This window comes from Anopheles moucheti, chromosome 2 (assembly GCF_943734755.1).
Source record: "Anopheles moucheti chromosome 2, idAnoMoucSN_F20_07, whole genome shotgun sequence".
NCBI classification, from domain to species: domain Eukaryota; kingdom Metazoa; phylum Arthropoda; class Insecta; order Diptera; family Culicidae; genus Anopheles; species Anopheles moucheti.
Genome location: NC_069140.1, coordinates 30,236,309 through 30,253,214, shown reverse-complemented (window position 1 = coordinate 30,253,214; position 16,906 = coordinate 30,236,309). Strand labels below are relative to the sequence as shown.

Sequence of the window (16,906 nt, the reverse complement as noted above, 5' to 3'; positions counted from 1 at the left end):
GCCAAGATGGCGGACAAGATGGCGGACAAGATGGCGGCCAAGATGGCGGCCAAGATGGCGGACAAGATGGCGGCCAAGATGGCGGACAAGATGGCGGACAAGATGGCGGACAAGATGGCGGACAAGATGGCGGACAAGATGGCGGACAAGATGGCGGCCAAGATGGCGGACACAAGATGGCGGACACAAGATGGCGGACAAGATGGCGGACAAGATGGCGGACAAGATGGCGGACAAGATGGCGGCCAAGATGGCGGCCAAGATGGCGGACAAGATGGCGGCCAAGATGGCGGCCAAGATGGCGGCCAAGATGGCGGCCAAGATGGCGGACAAGATGGCGGACAAGATGGCGGCCAAGATGGCGGACAAGATGGCGGCCAATATGGCGCACAAAATGGCGGACAAGATGGCGGACACAAGATGGCGGCCAATATGGCGGCCAATATGGCGGACAAGATGGCGGACAAGATGGCGGACAAGATGGCGGACAAGATGGCGGACAAGATGGCGGACAAGATGGCGGCCAAGATGGCGGACAAGATGGCGGACAAGATGGCGGACAAGATGGCGGACAAGATGGCGGCCAAGATGGCGGACAAGATGGCGGCCAAGATGGCGGACAAGATGGCGGCCAATATGGCGGACAAGATGGCGGACAAGATGGCGGACAAGATGGCGGACAAGATGGCGGACAAGATGGCGGCCAATATGGCGGACAAGATGGCGGACAAGATGGCGGACAAGATGGCGGACAAGATGGCGGACAAGATGGCGGACAAGATGGCGGACAAGATGGCGGACAAGATATCGGCCAAGATGGCGGACAAGATGGCGGACAAGATGGCGGACAAGATGGCGGACAAGATGGCGGACAAGATGGCGGACAAGATGGCGGACAAGATGGCGGCCAAGATGGCGGACAAGATGGCGGCCAAGATGGCGGACAAGATGGCGGCCAATATGGCGGACAAGATGGCGGACAAGATGGCGGACAAGATGGCGGCCAAGATGGCGGACAAGATGGCGGACAAGATGGCGGCCAAGATGGCGGCCAAGATGGCGGACAAGATGGCGGACAAGATGGCGGCCAAGATGGCGGACAAGATGGCGGCCAATATGGCGGACAAGATGGCGGACAAGATGGCGGACAAGATGGCGGCCAAGATGGCGGACAAGATGGCGGACAAGATGGCGGCCAAGATGGCGGCCAAGATAGCGGACAAGATGGCGGACAAGATGGCGGACACAAGATGGCGGACACAAGATGGCGGACAAGATGGCGGACAAGATGGCGGACAAGATGGCGGACAAGATGGCGGACAAGATGGCGGATAAGATGGCGGACAAGATGGCGGACAAGATGGCGGACAAGATGGCGGACAAGATGGCGGACAAGATGGCGGACAAGATGGCGGACACAAGATGGCGGACAAGATGGCGGACACAAGATGGCGGACAAGATGGCGGCCAAGATGGCGGACAAGATGGCGGACAAGATGGCGGACAAGATGGCGGACAAGATGGCGGACAAGATGGCGGACAAGATGGCGGACAAGATGGCGGACAAGATGGCGGACAAGATGGCGGACAAGATGGCGGACAAGATGGCGGATAAGATGGCGGACACGATGGCGGACAAGATGGCGGACAAGATGGCGGCCAAGATGGCGGACAAGATGGCGGACAAGATGGCGGACAAGATGGCGGACAAGATGGCGGACAAGATGGCGGACAAGATTGCGGACAAGATGGCGGACAAGATGGCGGCCAAGATGGCGGACAAGATGGCGGACAAGATGGCGGCCAAGATGGCGGACAAGATGGCGGCCAAGATGGCGGACAAGATGGCGGCCAAGATGGCGGACAAGATGGCGGCCAATATGGCGGACAAGATGGCGGACAAGATGGCGGACAAGATGGCGGACAAGATATCGGCCAAGATGGCGGACAAGATGGCGGACAAGATGGAGGACAAGATGGCGGACAAGATGGCGGACAAGATGGCGGACAAGATGGCGGCCAAGATGGCGGACAAGATGGCGGCCAAGATGGCGGACAAGATGGCGGCCAATATGGCGGACAAGATGGCGGACAAGATGGCGGACAAGATGGCGGCCAAGATGGCGGACAAGATGGCGGCCAAGATGGCGGACAAGATGGCGGACAAGATGGCGGCCAAGATGGCGGACAAGATGGCGGCCAAGATGGCGGACAAGATGGCGGCCAATATGGCGGACAAGATGGCGGACAAGATGGCGGACAAGATAGCGGACAAGATGGCGGACAAGATGGCGGACACAAGATGGCGGACACAAGATGGCGGACAAGATGGCGGACAAGATGGCGGACAAGATGGCGGACAAGATGGCGGACAAGATGGCGGATAAGATGGCGGACAAGATGGCGGACAAGATGGCGAACAAGATGGCGGACACAAGATGGCGGACAAGATGGCGGACACAAGATGGCGGACAAGATGGCGGCCAAGATGGCGGACAAGATGGCGGCCAAGATGGCGGACAAGATGGCGGACAAGATATCGGCCAAGATGGCGGACAAGATGGCGGACAAGATGGCGGACAAGATGGCGGACAAGATGGCGGACAAGATGGCGGACAAGATGGCGGACAAGATGGCGGCCAAGATGGCGGACACAAGATGGCGGACACAAGATGGTGGACAAGATGGCGGACAAGATGGCGGACAAGATGGCGGACAAGATGGCGGCCAAGATGGCGGCCAAGATGGCGGACAAGATGGCGGCCAATATGGCGGCCAAGATGGCGGCCAAGATGGCGGACAAGATGGCGGACAAGATGGCGGCCAAGATGGCGGACAAGATGGCGGCCAATATGGCGGCCAATATGGCGCACAAGATGGCGGACAAGATGGCGGACACAAGATGGCGGCCAATATGGCGGCCAATATGGCGGCCAATATGGCGGACAAGATGGCGGACAAGATGGCGGCCAAGATGGCGGACAAGATGGCGGACAAGATGGCGGACAAGATGGCGGCAAATATGGCGGACAAGATGGCGGACAAGATGGCGGACACAAGATGGCGGCCAATAAGGCGGCCAATATGGCGGACAAGATGGCGGACAAGATAGCGGACAAGATGGCGGCCAAGATGGCGGACACAAGATGGCGGACACAAGATGGCGGACAAGATGGCGGACAAGATGGCGGACAAGATGGCGGCCAAGATGGCGGACAAGATGGCGGCCAATATGGCGGACAAGATGGCGGACAAGATGGCGGCCAAGATGGCGGACAAGATGGCCTCCAAGATGGCGGACACAAGATGGCGGACACAAGATGGCGGACAAGATGGCGGACAAGATGGCGGACAAGATGGCGGCCAAGATGGCGGCCAAGATGGCGGACAAGATGGCGGACAAGATGGCGGCCAAGATGGCGGACAAGATGGCGGCCAATATGGCGGACAAGATGGCGGACAAGATGGCGGACAATATGGCGGACAAGATGGCGGACAAGATGGCGGACAAGATGGCGGCCAAGATGGCGGACAAGATGGCGGACAAGATGGCGGACAAGATGGCGGACACAAGATGGCGGACACAAGATGGCGGACAAGATGGCGGACAAGATGGCGGCCAAGATGGCGGACAAGATGGCGGACAAGATGGCGGATAAGATGGCGGACAAGATGGCGGACAAGATGGCGGCCAATATGGCGGACAAGATGGCGGACAAGATGGCGGACACAAGATGGCGGACAAGATGGCGGACAAGATGGCGGCCAAGATGGCGGACAAGATGGCGGCCAAGATGGCGGACAAGATGGCGGACAAGATGGCGGATAAGATGGCGGACAAGATGGCGGACAAGATGGCGGACAAGATGGCGGACAAGATGGCGGCCAAGATGGCGGACAAGATGGCGGACAAGATGGCGGACAAGATGGCGGACAAGATGGCGGACAAGATGGCGGCCAAGATGGCGGACAAGATGGCGGACAAGATGGCGGCCAAGATGGCGGACAAGATGGCGGCCAAGATGGCGGACAAGATGGCGGACAAGATGGCGGACAAGATGGCGGACAAGATGGCGGACAAGATGGCGGACAAGATGGCGGCCAAGATGGCGGACAAGATGGCGGACAAGATGTTGGCCAAGATGGCGGTCAAGATGGCGGATAAGATGGCGGACAAGATGGCGGACAAGATGGCGGACAAGATGGCGGACAAGATGGCGGACAAGATGGCGGACAAGATGGCGGACAAGATGGCGGACACAAGATGGCGGACAAGATGGCGAACAAGATGGCGGACAAGATGGCGGATAAGATGGCGGCCAAGATGGCGGACAAGATGGCGGACAAGATGGCGGACAAGATGGCGGACAAGATGGCGGACAAGATGGCGGACAAGATGGCGGACAAGATGGCGGACAAGATGGCGGACAAGATGGCGGACAAGATATCGGCCAAGATGGCGGACAAGATGGCGGACAAGATGGCGGACAAGATGGCGGCCAAGATGGCGGACAAGATGGCGGACAAGATGGCGGCCAAGATGGCGGACAAGATGGCGGACAAGATGGCGGACAAGATGGCGGACAAGATGGCGGACACAAGATGGCGGCCAAGATGGCGGACAAGATGGCGGACAAGATGGTGGCCAAGATGGCGGCCAAGATGGCGGCCAAGATGGCGGACAAGATGGCGGACAAGATGGCGGACAAGATGGCGGACAAGATGGCGGACAAGATGGCGGACAAGATGGCGGACAAGATGGCGGACAAGATGGCGGCCAAGATGGCGGACAAGATGGCGGACAAGATGGCGGACAAGATGGCGGACAAGATGGCGGACACAAGATGGCGGACACAAGATGGCGGACACAAGATGGCGGACAAGATGGCGGCCAAGATGGTGGACAAGATGGCGGACAAGATGGCGGACACAAGATGGCGGACAAGATGGCGGACACAATATGGCGGCCAAGATGGCGGACACAATATGGCGGCCAAGATGGCGGACAAGATGGCGGCCAAGATGGCGGACACAAGATGGCGGACAAGATGGCGGACAAGATGGCGGACAAGATGGCGGCCAAGATGGTGGACACAAGTTGGCGGACAAGATGGCGGACAAGATGGCGGATAAGATGGCGGCCAAGATGGCGGCCAAGATGGCGGACAAAATGGCGGACAAGATGGCGGAAAAGATGGCGGACACAAGATGGCGGATAAGATGGCGGCCAAGATGGCGGACAAGATGGCGGCCAAGATGGCGGCTAAGATGGCGGACAAGATGGCGGCCAAGATGGCGGCCAAGATGGCAGACACAAGATGGCGGACACAAGATGGCGGACAAGATGGCGGACAAGATGGCGGACAAGATGGCGGCCAAGATGGCGGCCAAGATGGCGGACAAGATGGCGGCCAAGATGGCGGCCAAGATGGCGGACAAGATGGCGGACAAGATGGCGGACACAAGATGGCGGACACAAGATGGCGGACAAGATGGCGGACAAGATGGCAGACAAGATGCCGGCCAAGATGGCGGCCAAGATGGCGGACAAGATGGCGGCCAAGATGGCGGACAAGATGGCGGACAAGATGGCGGACACAAGATGGCGGACACAAGATGGCGGACAAGATGGCGGACAAGATGGTGGTCAAGATGGCGGACAAGATGGCGGCCAATATGGCGGACAAGATGGCGGCCAAGATGGCGGCCAAGATGGCGGCCAAGATGGCGGACAAGATGGCGGCCAAGATGGCGGCCAAGATGGCGGCCAAGATGGCGGACAAGATGGCGGACAAGATGGCGGACAAGATGGCGGACACAAGATGGCGGACAAGATGGCGGACACAAGATGGCGGCCAAGATGGCGGACACAATATGGCGGCCAAGATGGCGGACAAGATGGCGGACAAGATGGCGGACACAAGATGGCGGACAAGATGGCGGACAAGATGGCGGACAAGATGGCGGATAAGATGGCGGACAATATGGCGGCCAAGATGGCGGACAATATGGCGGCCAAGATGGCGGCCAAGATGGCGGACAAGATGGCGGACACAAGATGGCGGACAAGATGGCGGACACAAGATGGCGGACAAGATGGCGGACAAGATGGCGGACACAAGATGGCGGACACAAGATGGCGGACAAGATGGCGGACAAGATGGCGGACAAGATGGCGGACAAGATGGCGGACAAGATGGCGGACAAGATGGCGGCCAAGATGGCGGACAAGATGTCGGCCAAGATGGCGGACACAAGATGGCGGACAAGATGGCGGACAAGATGGCGGCCAAGATGGCGGCCAAGATGGCGGCCAAGATGGCGGACAAGATGGCGGACAAGATGGCGGACACAAGATGGCGGACACAAGATGGCGGACAAGATGGCGGACAAGATGGCGGACAAGATGGCGGAAAGATGGCGGACAATATGGCGGCCAAGATGGCGGACAATATGGCGGACAAGATGGCGGCCAAGATGGCGGCCAAGATGGCGGCCAAGATGGCGGACAAGATGGCGGACAAGATGGCGGACACAAGATGGCGGACACAAGATGGCGGACAAGATGGCGGACAAGATGGCGGACAAGATAGCGGACAAGATGGCGGCCAATATGGCGGACAAGATGGCGGCCAAGATGGCGGCCAAGATGGCGGACAAGATGGCGGCCAAGATGGCGGCCAAGATGGCGGCCAAGATGGCGGCCAAGATGGCGGACAAGATGGCGGACAAGATGGCGGCCAAGATGGCGGACAAGATGGCGGCTACAAGATGGTGGACAAGATGGCGGACACATGATGGCGGACAAGATGGCGGACACAATATGGCGGCCAAGATGGCGGACAAGATGGCGGACAAGATGGCGGACAAGATGGCGGACACAAGATGGCGGACAAGATGGCGGACAAGATGGCGGACAAGATGGCGGATAAAATGGCGGACAATATGGCGGCCAAGATGGCGGACAAGATGGCGGCCAATATGGCGGACAAGATGGCGGACAAGATGGCGGACAAGATGGCGGACACGATGGCGGCCAAGATGGCGGCCAAGATGGCGGACAAGATGGCGGACAAGATGGCGGACAAGATGGCGGACAAGATGGCGGACAAGATGGCGGACACAAGATGGCGGATAAGATGGCGGACAAGATGGCGGACAAGATGGCGGACAAGATTGCGGACAAGATGGAGGACAAGATGGCGGACAAAATGGCGGACAAGATGGCGGACAAGATGGCGGACACAAGATGGCGGACAAGATGGCGGCCAAGATGGCGGACAAGATGGCGGACAAGATGGCGGACAAGATGGCGGACAAGATGGCGGCCAAGATGGCGGACAAGATGGTGGACAAGATTGCGGACAAGATGGTGGATTGTGGGTGGTGACTCGAGGTGGGAGGGGCTCAGGGGCTCAGGTGTCTGAGTGGCTGAGGGTCGCCTCTTGAAGTACATGCTCTCCTGGTATCGGAAATCTGAAAACAGCTGGTTTGTATGGAAAGTTAGTGTATAAACATTGCATACCTTTAGGCGGGCAAAATTACCAGGTGCTACCTCTTCCGTGGATGCTCTCCTGGTACTATACATTCGGAAACTGGTAGTTTTCGAAGAAATTTTTCACGACCAACGGGAAAGTTAGTTTTGAAATATTGCATACCTTTCGGCGGTTTTCGGTGGTTTCCAAAATTGCTGTACAAGGTGCTACCTCTTCCGTGGATGCTCTCCTGGTACTATACACTCGGAAACTGGAGTTTTCGAAGAAATTTTTCACGAAAAACGGGAAAGTTAGTGTTTAAACATTGCATACCTTTCGGCGGTTTCGAGCAAAATTGCTGTACTAGGTGCTCTTCCGTGGATGCTCTCCTGGTATCGGAAATCTGAAAACAGCATCTTCCTTAAACTAGTGAACGCTCTCACGGGTTTGATAGTAGGCAATGCAATAGTGATGGGCATATTATTTATTGCAATAGTGATGGGCAGGTTATTTCACCTGCAGTGCAAATTTATTCCACCTCTTGAAAAACATGCTCTCCTGGTATCGGAAATCTGAAAACAATTGTGTGCGCGGCAACGGTATAGTGGTTTTCACAGTTGACCAGCTGATTTGGTCATTGGACAAATTTGTCAGCATTTTGGCAACTCTCGTGGCCCTGCACCTATCATCAAAGTGGATCAACGTGATTCAAAGAATGCTATAAAACATGATCAATTGTTGAAAAAGTTCAGTAAGTAGGAGCTCACCACTGAAATCAACCGTTAATTTTTGTTCATCGCCTAAAACATCTACATGAGCGGAACAGGTTGCTAAGAAATTTCGCTGATTGTTACTGGAAAAGTAAACCGATTGGAAACTGTACCTTGGGCGAAAAAATCGTAGAAGGCGTTGGACTAATCAGGAATCATAAATGTACGTAAATCGTAGAAAATGTGATACAAGTAGTGGCGTTATGGTTCTCCTTAGCTCATACAAACGTTTATATATAGACTAGCTTAACGGCCCGGTTTCAGGGCTACGCAATAGAACTCTGAGTTGTACGCAAGGGAACTTTGTTTTCGATACTTTGCTGATGTTTGTTTGATCATGGAGGTAGTCTTTCAACACAAAAACTTGACTTGATTTTAGTTATCAAATGCTAAAAGCTATGCAAATCTAACCAGCTGTGCATAACACAAATTACTATTATTATTAAATAAAATTTGCGTTGTTTGCTTAATGGGATACACAATGTTAAACAATCCACTAAACAACAAATAAATAAAAGAATCGAAATTCACAACTTAGTAAGTCGCTCATTCTGTATTGCAAATCGTACTGGACTATATTCCTGTTATCAAGACTCGGATTACAAGTCACGGAGATGAACAGATCTGGTTTGCCCAAAAGCACAAACAATGATCATTGAATTTTGATACTATGCCCTCATGTATCCGCTGCAACTGAGTGTTGCATGGCGAATATCCCGGAAGCACTGCGAGCGAACCAATTCGATGGCAAAGTGCTCCTTGAATGCTGTAGTTGTGAATTCCATCACGTGCTGCTTCTCGAAATTGGCGCACGTATGATTGTAGCTCCATTTAGAAGAGTACAGATACAGTGGTAACTGGTGTTGGTGGTGATATAGCCGGTTCCGTTATTGTATTCGAAGATGGTGATGGCCCTGGCGGACCATTTGAAGAAGATGATTAGGGGTGGCCCAGCGGCGAATAAAACGGTAAGCGGAGTAGGCCCTTTCTTACTGCGCTTTTCGCCTTGTCTCATTTCAAGTCCCCTCAATGTTCCCCTTCCTTCCTGCATCGTTTTTAAAATTAGAGGCCCCAACTATAATTCCGCCCTAGGTCTCCAAGGGGATTGATCCTCCACTGAATATCCGTATAAGAAAATTTGATCACTTTGAGCCTATCAGACGCATGTACATCTGTTTTGATCTGATTGTAACAGAATACTAGGTTAAGGGTAATATAAATAAAATAGTGGCTGAAGGTGTGCTAATCTTCCACCTGAAGTTGCCGACAGATATTAAAGGATATCTCGTTTCGTTGGCTATAATGTGATTTTATTTCTTAAAAATTGTTCAAATTGTATTAAGAACCGCAATGTACATCGCCAACCACGCTCGGTTGCTAAAGATATGCTTCCAACCATAAACACTATAAGGCACATTGAAAACCAAAAAAACGCATATAATAATCTACGTAACGTCTACATCTACTTGCGCGTCGAGTATTTGTTGTTCGGGCTGCGGGCTGCCTCTTTACATAAACCTACGGTCTGCCCTGACTGACTCTTCTACTGTCAATTGCTAGTACGGATTAACTGCGGCCAATCCGACACGGCCGCTGCTTCGTGAAACGGGCGGTGGCCGCGGCTCTGCGTAACTGTGCCGATAACCTTTCACCAGATTGGTCAAACTTTTGGCCGGCATCATTCGACGTCCGACGTCGCGGCCAGGATCGCGATCCAGTCCCGGGTAACGCTCCTCCGGCGACAGTTCCCGATAGCCTCCCGGGCCCATCGGTCCATTCCCACCGGACCCGTTTAAGCTGCCGTTCGAACGCGGATGGCCTCGCGGGGGCAGCTGTTCCTCTTCCGAACTCCAACCATTGCTATCGTGCGAACTGACCGCAGACGCAGGCTCGAGCGAGCCACGGCGTGGTGCAGGCGCATGTTCCACCGTCCGCTTGCTGTGCAGCAGCCGTTCACGCTCCAAACGTTCCTGCTCGAGCCGTTCCTGTTCGTGGCGCTCGCGCTCCATCTGCTGGAATTTCTCCTTCGCCGTCTGGAACCGGTCCTTCGGCGAGATACGATGCATGGTCGATTCCGGTGAGCTGGTTCGTATCTCGACGGACTTCTTGCGCGGTTCCGGTTTCCACGTGTCCGCCTGTGGCTGTGGTGGTGGTGGTGGCTGCACGTGCTTCGGTTCCTCCCGATGATAACGGCGTCCGGTCGATGGCTCCACATCTCCGTAACCCGCAGACATCTCCTGGCGCCAGCGTTCCTCGTACTTATCCGCCAGCTTGTAACTGGCGCGTTTCGGAGCTTCCTCGTGACCAGCGTAGCGTCTGTCCTCGCGATAACCTTCCTCTTCCGGACCCGACCGATACATCGGCCGTCTATCAGCGCCATCGTGCGTATCTTCAGTGTGAGCGTACCTCATCCGATCGGTCTTGTGGGCCGGTGGCGAACGGTGATATCCTTCGCGCTCTACCTTGAAATCCTGCCGATCGCCGAAATGATCCTGAGCAGCGTACTTGCCGCGCCCGGCCACCATCGGTGGGATACGCTCCGGTGAATATTCGCGATAATCAGCACGATCCGCGTACGCCACCTGAGGCGGTCCTCGACGATCGTACTCCTTGCCACGGTATTTTCCACCTTCAGCAGGCATCTCACGGTACTTCTGTCGATCGGTCAGATTCTCACGATAACGATCACGCTCGTATTCCTCCTCAAAGTACCGTCTCGCATCCGGCTGTGGCTTCCCGTACTCAAACTCAACCTCTCCACGATGCTCCAACGCACGATCATCTGCTCCACCGTATCGGCCACTTCTTCGCCCACCGTCGCGCTCATCCCCATACTTGTCCTCGATGGTGATTTTCTTCTTGCGCTCTTCCAACCCATACCCGTCCACGGGTTTGTACGCGTTCCGGTAGCGAGGTGTGTGGTTGGTGATGATCGGTTTCACTTCCTCCTCGCGAGAGTTAACCGATCCCTGCAGACTGCGATCCTCCTCGCGACTCGACGAACGCTGATGCCGGACACGGCTCGGCTCGTCACGTACATTCGGGTACAGGTACGTCGTTGGCGGCGGTGCGTCCCGGTACTTGCTCATGCGTGTCACCGGCTGATCGTCCAGGTAGCGCTCGGTCGATCGGCCACCAGCATGGTGATGCGAATTGCCATTCAGGGTCGGTTCTTGGTCGTTCACCCATTCGTCCTCTGTTTGGAAAGAGGGAGAAAACGCGGATCAGTAGAGAAAGACAAGACAGAAATTACACAATCTCAGCTAAATTCTACAGTGTGACAGAGCATACCAAGAGGTATTGCCAAAATATAGACAAGAACTGGACCCAACTCCTTTTCTGATTAAGATCATTAACAGTTGAAACACACCGGTTCTCGTCCGATCGCCATAATTAATCGATATCTAGTGTTGCGTGTACTTAGACAGCCGATCACATAGAGAAGTCATCTCTAGCTTAGTATCTTGGTTGATGCAGCCTTATAGATCGTGTCCCAACTGGATTGTACAACAGACAAGATATGGCGAGCACAACTGAATGTTGGATACTGAAACTGTCTTTACACAAAAAACCTTTACTAAATCGCGTGCACTATTTAGTGAATATCAAATCAGCCAGGATGTTTACGTACATTCGTTACGATGTTTACGAATAAAAATTTAAACAGAAGGATGTTTTTTTTGTTAAGGAAAGAAAACGTTTGTTGTTTCTATCAAAGGCACGTGGCTTTTTACATTGACTGTTAATATGTTTGATGCCATTCCATTCCCAGATCTAGCTCTTCCAAGGTGTGTTTTTCCCTCCTCGGCGTACCTATGCCATTGTACTTTTTATTGTACCACTAATCTCAGCTGTTGTGCAGAAACAGTTGCATCATTAGAAAGTGTCTGTGAGCAAAGTGCATCTAAATAAAACCCATCATCCACTTCCAACCGGAATCGACTAAACGGTTTGACACCAGGCGTCCAGCTACCTCCACTTGCCTGCCGGCTTTTGACAGTCCTGTCCTTCCTTAATGGAAAGTAAACAAATTGATGTTGCACATCTCTCTTCCACCCAAAATAATAATAAAAAAACCCCATTCGTACGTGTGCCAATCTCGGGGCGGCTCGGGTGTAGTGAAAGTTCAAGCGACGTTAATCGCATGCTCGCTCACGCCGGTTTAACTTGTTTGGTCTGTATGCATATGTGGTGCCCTCCGGTGCTCCGGTGAAGATGCTGCACGGTCGTGGCAGGTTCGGCAAGCTCGCGGAATAAATAATACTAAAACAGGGAACAGCAGCAACATCACAACAACACAACAACGAAAAAAAAAACCGCATCGCTTTTCCATTTCTAATTAATTAACCCCGTGAGAAAGTGGCTTAACACGTTTTGTTGCTGATGCTGCCTCCGATGTCTTCTTGCGTGTAATTCGCGCAATTACTCACGTTGCACCTGCGCAACCCTTCCGAATGCGCGCATAAATCAACCATAAAGCAAGTGCGAATGAACCCATCAAAGATTCAACCCCGACCACGGGTCCAGGTTACTTACCACTCGAGCTTTGGGGCTCATGTCGTTCCGGGCTCGGGGCCAGATCGGATCCGATGCCGGAAGATCCACGGGATGATACGCCATGCTTTTGATTTACACCCGTCGACGGTGTGATCGAGCCGGTCAGGCAACCATTGCGGAACCTAGCGGAAGAACGGGAGGCAAATCGTTAAGGAGCTCCACCAAGAAATTCCTGCCTTATGCCCACTACTTACCGTCGTGCTGCTGCATCATTAGAACCGTGGACGGGTTCCTTCTTGTGGTCCGGTTCTTTTGTAGGCAGCAGCAGTGGCACACCACCGCTGAGCTTCTCCCGCAGTTCGGCCGCCAGCGAATCATACAGCTTGGACTGGCTGATCAATGGAGACACCGGTCCCGACGTCGGTGAATGTTGCTGTTCCTCGGAACACTCCGATTCCCGGGTGCTGGCCGTGCCCGTATCACTACCATGCGACGAGTCCGGAAAGCGGCGCGGCGATTCGAACCGGCGCGGCACCCTCTTGCGTCCTGGGCCACCGTCCATGATCGGAATTGCACCCGGTCCACCCGGTTGGCCACCATTTACACCGCACGAACCACCGGTTAGCTGGGCCGCCAAACCGAGCCTGAAAGTGAAATGAGAAGCGGTGTGGTCACATTCCATCGATACATTCGGTGTGATTTGGACGCGAGCGTCCGTTTTAGCGAACGCGCAATCATTAAGCGAGAAATCCACTCGAAGAGCGCGTACATCATCTCATCAGCTCATTTACGTATTGCGTATCGCTTTGGCTTCAAGTTTTGTTTGTCCCGTGCGGAATTTTTGTTGTTACAGCGCCCTTCTTTATTAAGCCTCGGGCGATACTTAAAGCCCACAAATGGGTTCCGTCCCCGGTCGGTTGGTTGAGCCCGAAAACATTTCGGAGGAGACAAAAATGTGAAAGTAAACAGCCGGCCACCTCGAGTCGGCTCGATCAAGTGTCAAAAGGCGGTACAATCGATGCTGCTCTTCCAGCGCGGCGCTTCCACCCCTTCACGACCCGTTAATGGAAAAGGGATGGGAAACATGTCCAAAAAAAAAACAACTCGACCATATATGTGAAATTTCACCATTCCGGCCGGATATTTGGCGGGATGATTAATATTTTGCGCCTTGTTTGAGTGTGCTGCCCTCGAGATAAGTACGTCCCGGCGGCCCTCGCCGTGTACATCGAGTGATTCCCGTGCGATGGGAATGGTTGGTCACGGTAATAAATTGATGAAGCAGCATTCGACATGGCGGCCCGGCGGGAAGCGCAGGTTGACACCGATTGGGAGAAGAAAACCCATTCAATGGAAGCTCGTACATTCGCCCATGGCACGTTGCACCAGGCCCCTGCTGCTTTGACACATCGAACCGACGGATATCGCCTGCGAACGGTGCTGAGTCACTAGCTTCAATTTAGCACTGAACGAAGACACTTGTTTTTTACCCGCCACGGGATGGGGCAACCGTATCAGCAGCGCGATGACATCTAGGCCAGCAGACAACATGGCGCGATGGTTTTCGATTTCCTAACCCGGTGTGCGAAGGGTTGAGAAACAATCAAACCGGTGTGCGGTGAAAACCAGAAGCAGCAACACGCGGGTTCGATCCTCACCGTCGCCGCGTAAATGCGTCGACTCGATCCACAACTTGCCCGGTACCTGTTGACCTAAAAATCAACGCAAAGCACCGGCGTTGATGGTGGCCAGTTTTCAAACGTCGTTTGCGACTGTGAACGATCGCGACGACGACAGATTCACTTTCCTCGCGATCGCGATTATTCGCTGTGCTTGCACCCGTTTCGTCCGTTTTGGCTCACTGACTGGGTGGGAGAAAATGTTGTGCTGGTGCAACAGCAACGGCAGCAGTAAATATGAATCTATATCGCAAAAAAAAAACAACAACGACAGGGATGTGGCGGAAATGGGACCTTACTTTCTGTGGAGCGGTCGTCTGGTGGAGTGATGGCGGGGGAGAAAAAAAAAAGCAAGAACGGGTGAGAGTCGCGGACACACACAAAAAAATGAAAATGGAAAGTGATAGTTGATCAGGTTAGCGCTGAGCAAAAGCGCATTTACTTTTAATGCTGCTCCGCGATCGCATCTTGGTCCGTTGCTCTTTTTATTTTTCGTACCTTCATGGATCTGAAACGGCCGCTGGGCAAAGGTGATTGATAAAATCTTTCGTCAATGAAACGGCCACGGAATGTACGCGATCGTGAACGGTGTAAAGCGCACGCCACAAAACGATTGCGGCCACAAAGTGTACAAGGACACTGGGCCTGGTGCTAAAAACTATGCCCCACCGAGCGTGCGTTCTGAAATATTTCGTTATGCAATTTTTTATGGCAGCACGCAGCGATTTCGATGCTGGCTGGTCGCTTTTTTTTGCGTTTTGCGGGTCGCGTCACGCCGATTGAATTCCGTCCCATAACGGGGGCTGGCTAACGCACATTCCACATCCACGCACGGCAAATGTCGGCCGCAAACGACCATCGGGTTTGACCGAAATGTCCAATCAATGCGTGTTCAATCGGATTAAGTGGGCTGTAAATATGTGGCTTAACAAGACAACGAAACAAAAAAAAAACGCAACATCACATTCTTGTGACCGCTTCTAATTGCGCCCCGAAAAGGAAAGACTTCAACGGGGAGTAAAGCGACGAACGGATGGGGCAAACATTTCCTCTCCGGTGTAACCATTGCAGACAGCTCGGTCCGTTACACGCGATCGCACGATCTCTGCACCGTCTATCACAGTTCAAACGCAACGCGAACGCACATCACATCCGCGTGTTGTTTGCTGCATGCGCAAAAGGGGTCTTTTACTGCTATATATATATATTGCCCGCCAATAAAATGAACGTGGCGGGTGAACTTTCGATCGTGCACAAAACGCGGTTCCATCTGCGAATTCGTAAGTATGTAGCTGATAGTTTGGATTTACATTTTTATTATTCCATTCCATCTATCCGTGCTCGTCCAAAACAAGCAAAAAACCCAGCTCGCGAAAGAAAGTGAAATCCGTCTGAACTTTGTGCCTCCGGTCGGACGGTTTAGCTTAGTCGCGGGTGTTTTGCCAACCGCTTACGGATGATTGATCCAAAAAATGCACACGTTACACACACACACACACACGCGAGCGCGTACCAAAGGGGCTTTGTCCGGAAGACGATTGTGAAGACATACTGCAAGCCAAACAAAAATTTCCGATTTAAGCAACGTTTAATTACGCAAAGCTTTCGGCTCGAACGCCAAAGGAAGAGAAAGTGCCCGGGGAATGATAGCAAATAGAAACAATTTTCACCGTGAAATCGATACGATAATATTTGGCGAGCTCAATATTCGGTTTTGCCTTCGGTTGGCGGTTAAGACGACTCACGGCGTGGTAAGGGTTGTTGCATTTTGTGAACCGATTTCATCTTCCACATATGCTAATGGACACCGTCCACATTAACCCTATCGAGCGGTGGAAAGTGCTTTTCGCTCCCATTTCTTTGCTGGCAGTATTTCTTGTAATTATTACGCATGAATGCGTTGCTGAAAGTCAACGCTGAAAACAAACCCCAACATAAATCTTCATTACGCCGGGGCTCCTTCCTTGAGCTGGGATGATGTATAAAGTGCACGCCAAAACAAAAAAAAAGCTCATCCAAACTGTCAAACCCTTCACGCCGTACGATCGTGAAACGATCCCTCAAACAAACACTTTTCGCGCAGGAAAAGCAATCCATTCACTTTAAGATCACATAACCGACAGAAATGGCCCCGGTTAACCGAACGCACCCTTTTTCTTTCGTGGAAGGAAAAGAATAGGAGTTAAATCGCGGCCTCACGATTTCCGACTACAATTTTGAATGTCTGGCGGTACGTTCCAAAAACCTTCACATACTCGTTGTTCGTTGAGCGGAGTTTACACAGGAGGGATCGTGCCATCGATCACGCGTCGGATCGGTAGCTATCCGATCAAGCATGTTGTTATACAACCGAACCGAACCGAACAGTCAATTATTTCGTGAGGTTACACCCTCCCAAAATGCGCCATGAACTTGAGGGACTTCCATGCCCGAATCAATGCCCAAAGTTCGTGCCTTTAGGAGAGGCCATTTCTTTCAGACCACA

General features: G+C 53.2%; 1 protein-coding gene across 1 annotated transcript in view; it reads right to left on the bottom strand.

Moving 5' to 3' along the window:
- Nucleotides 1-9,554: 9,554 nt before the first annotated feature.
- The window catches only part of LOC128297412 (uncharacterized), a 30,624-nt gene continuing 23,272 nt past the window's right edge, over nt 9,555-16,906 (bottom strand). Inside the window, exons 4-6 of the mRNA XM_053033043.1 lie at nt 12,997-13,386; nt 12,782-12,924; nt 9,555-11,441 (exon numbers count right to left, since the gene is read on the bottom strand). Coding sequence (XP_052889003.1) covers nt 9,802-11,441; nt 12,782-12,924; nt 12,997-13,386 — 2,173 coding nt within the window. The 3' untranslated portion in view covers nt 9,555-9,801. The remainder of the gene's footprint in view (nt 11,442-12,781; nt 12,925-12,996; nt 13,387-16,906) is intronic.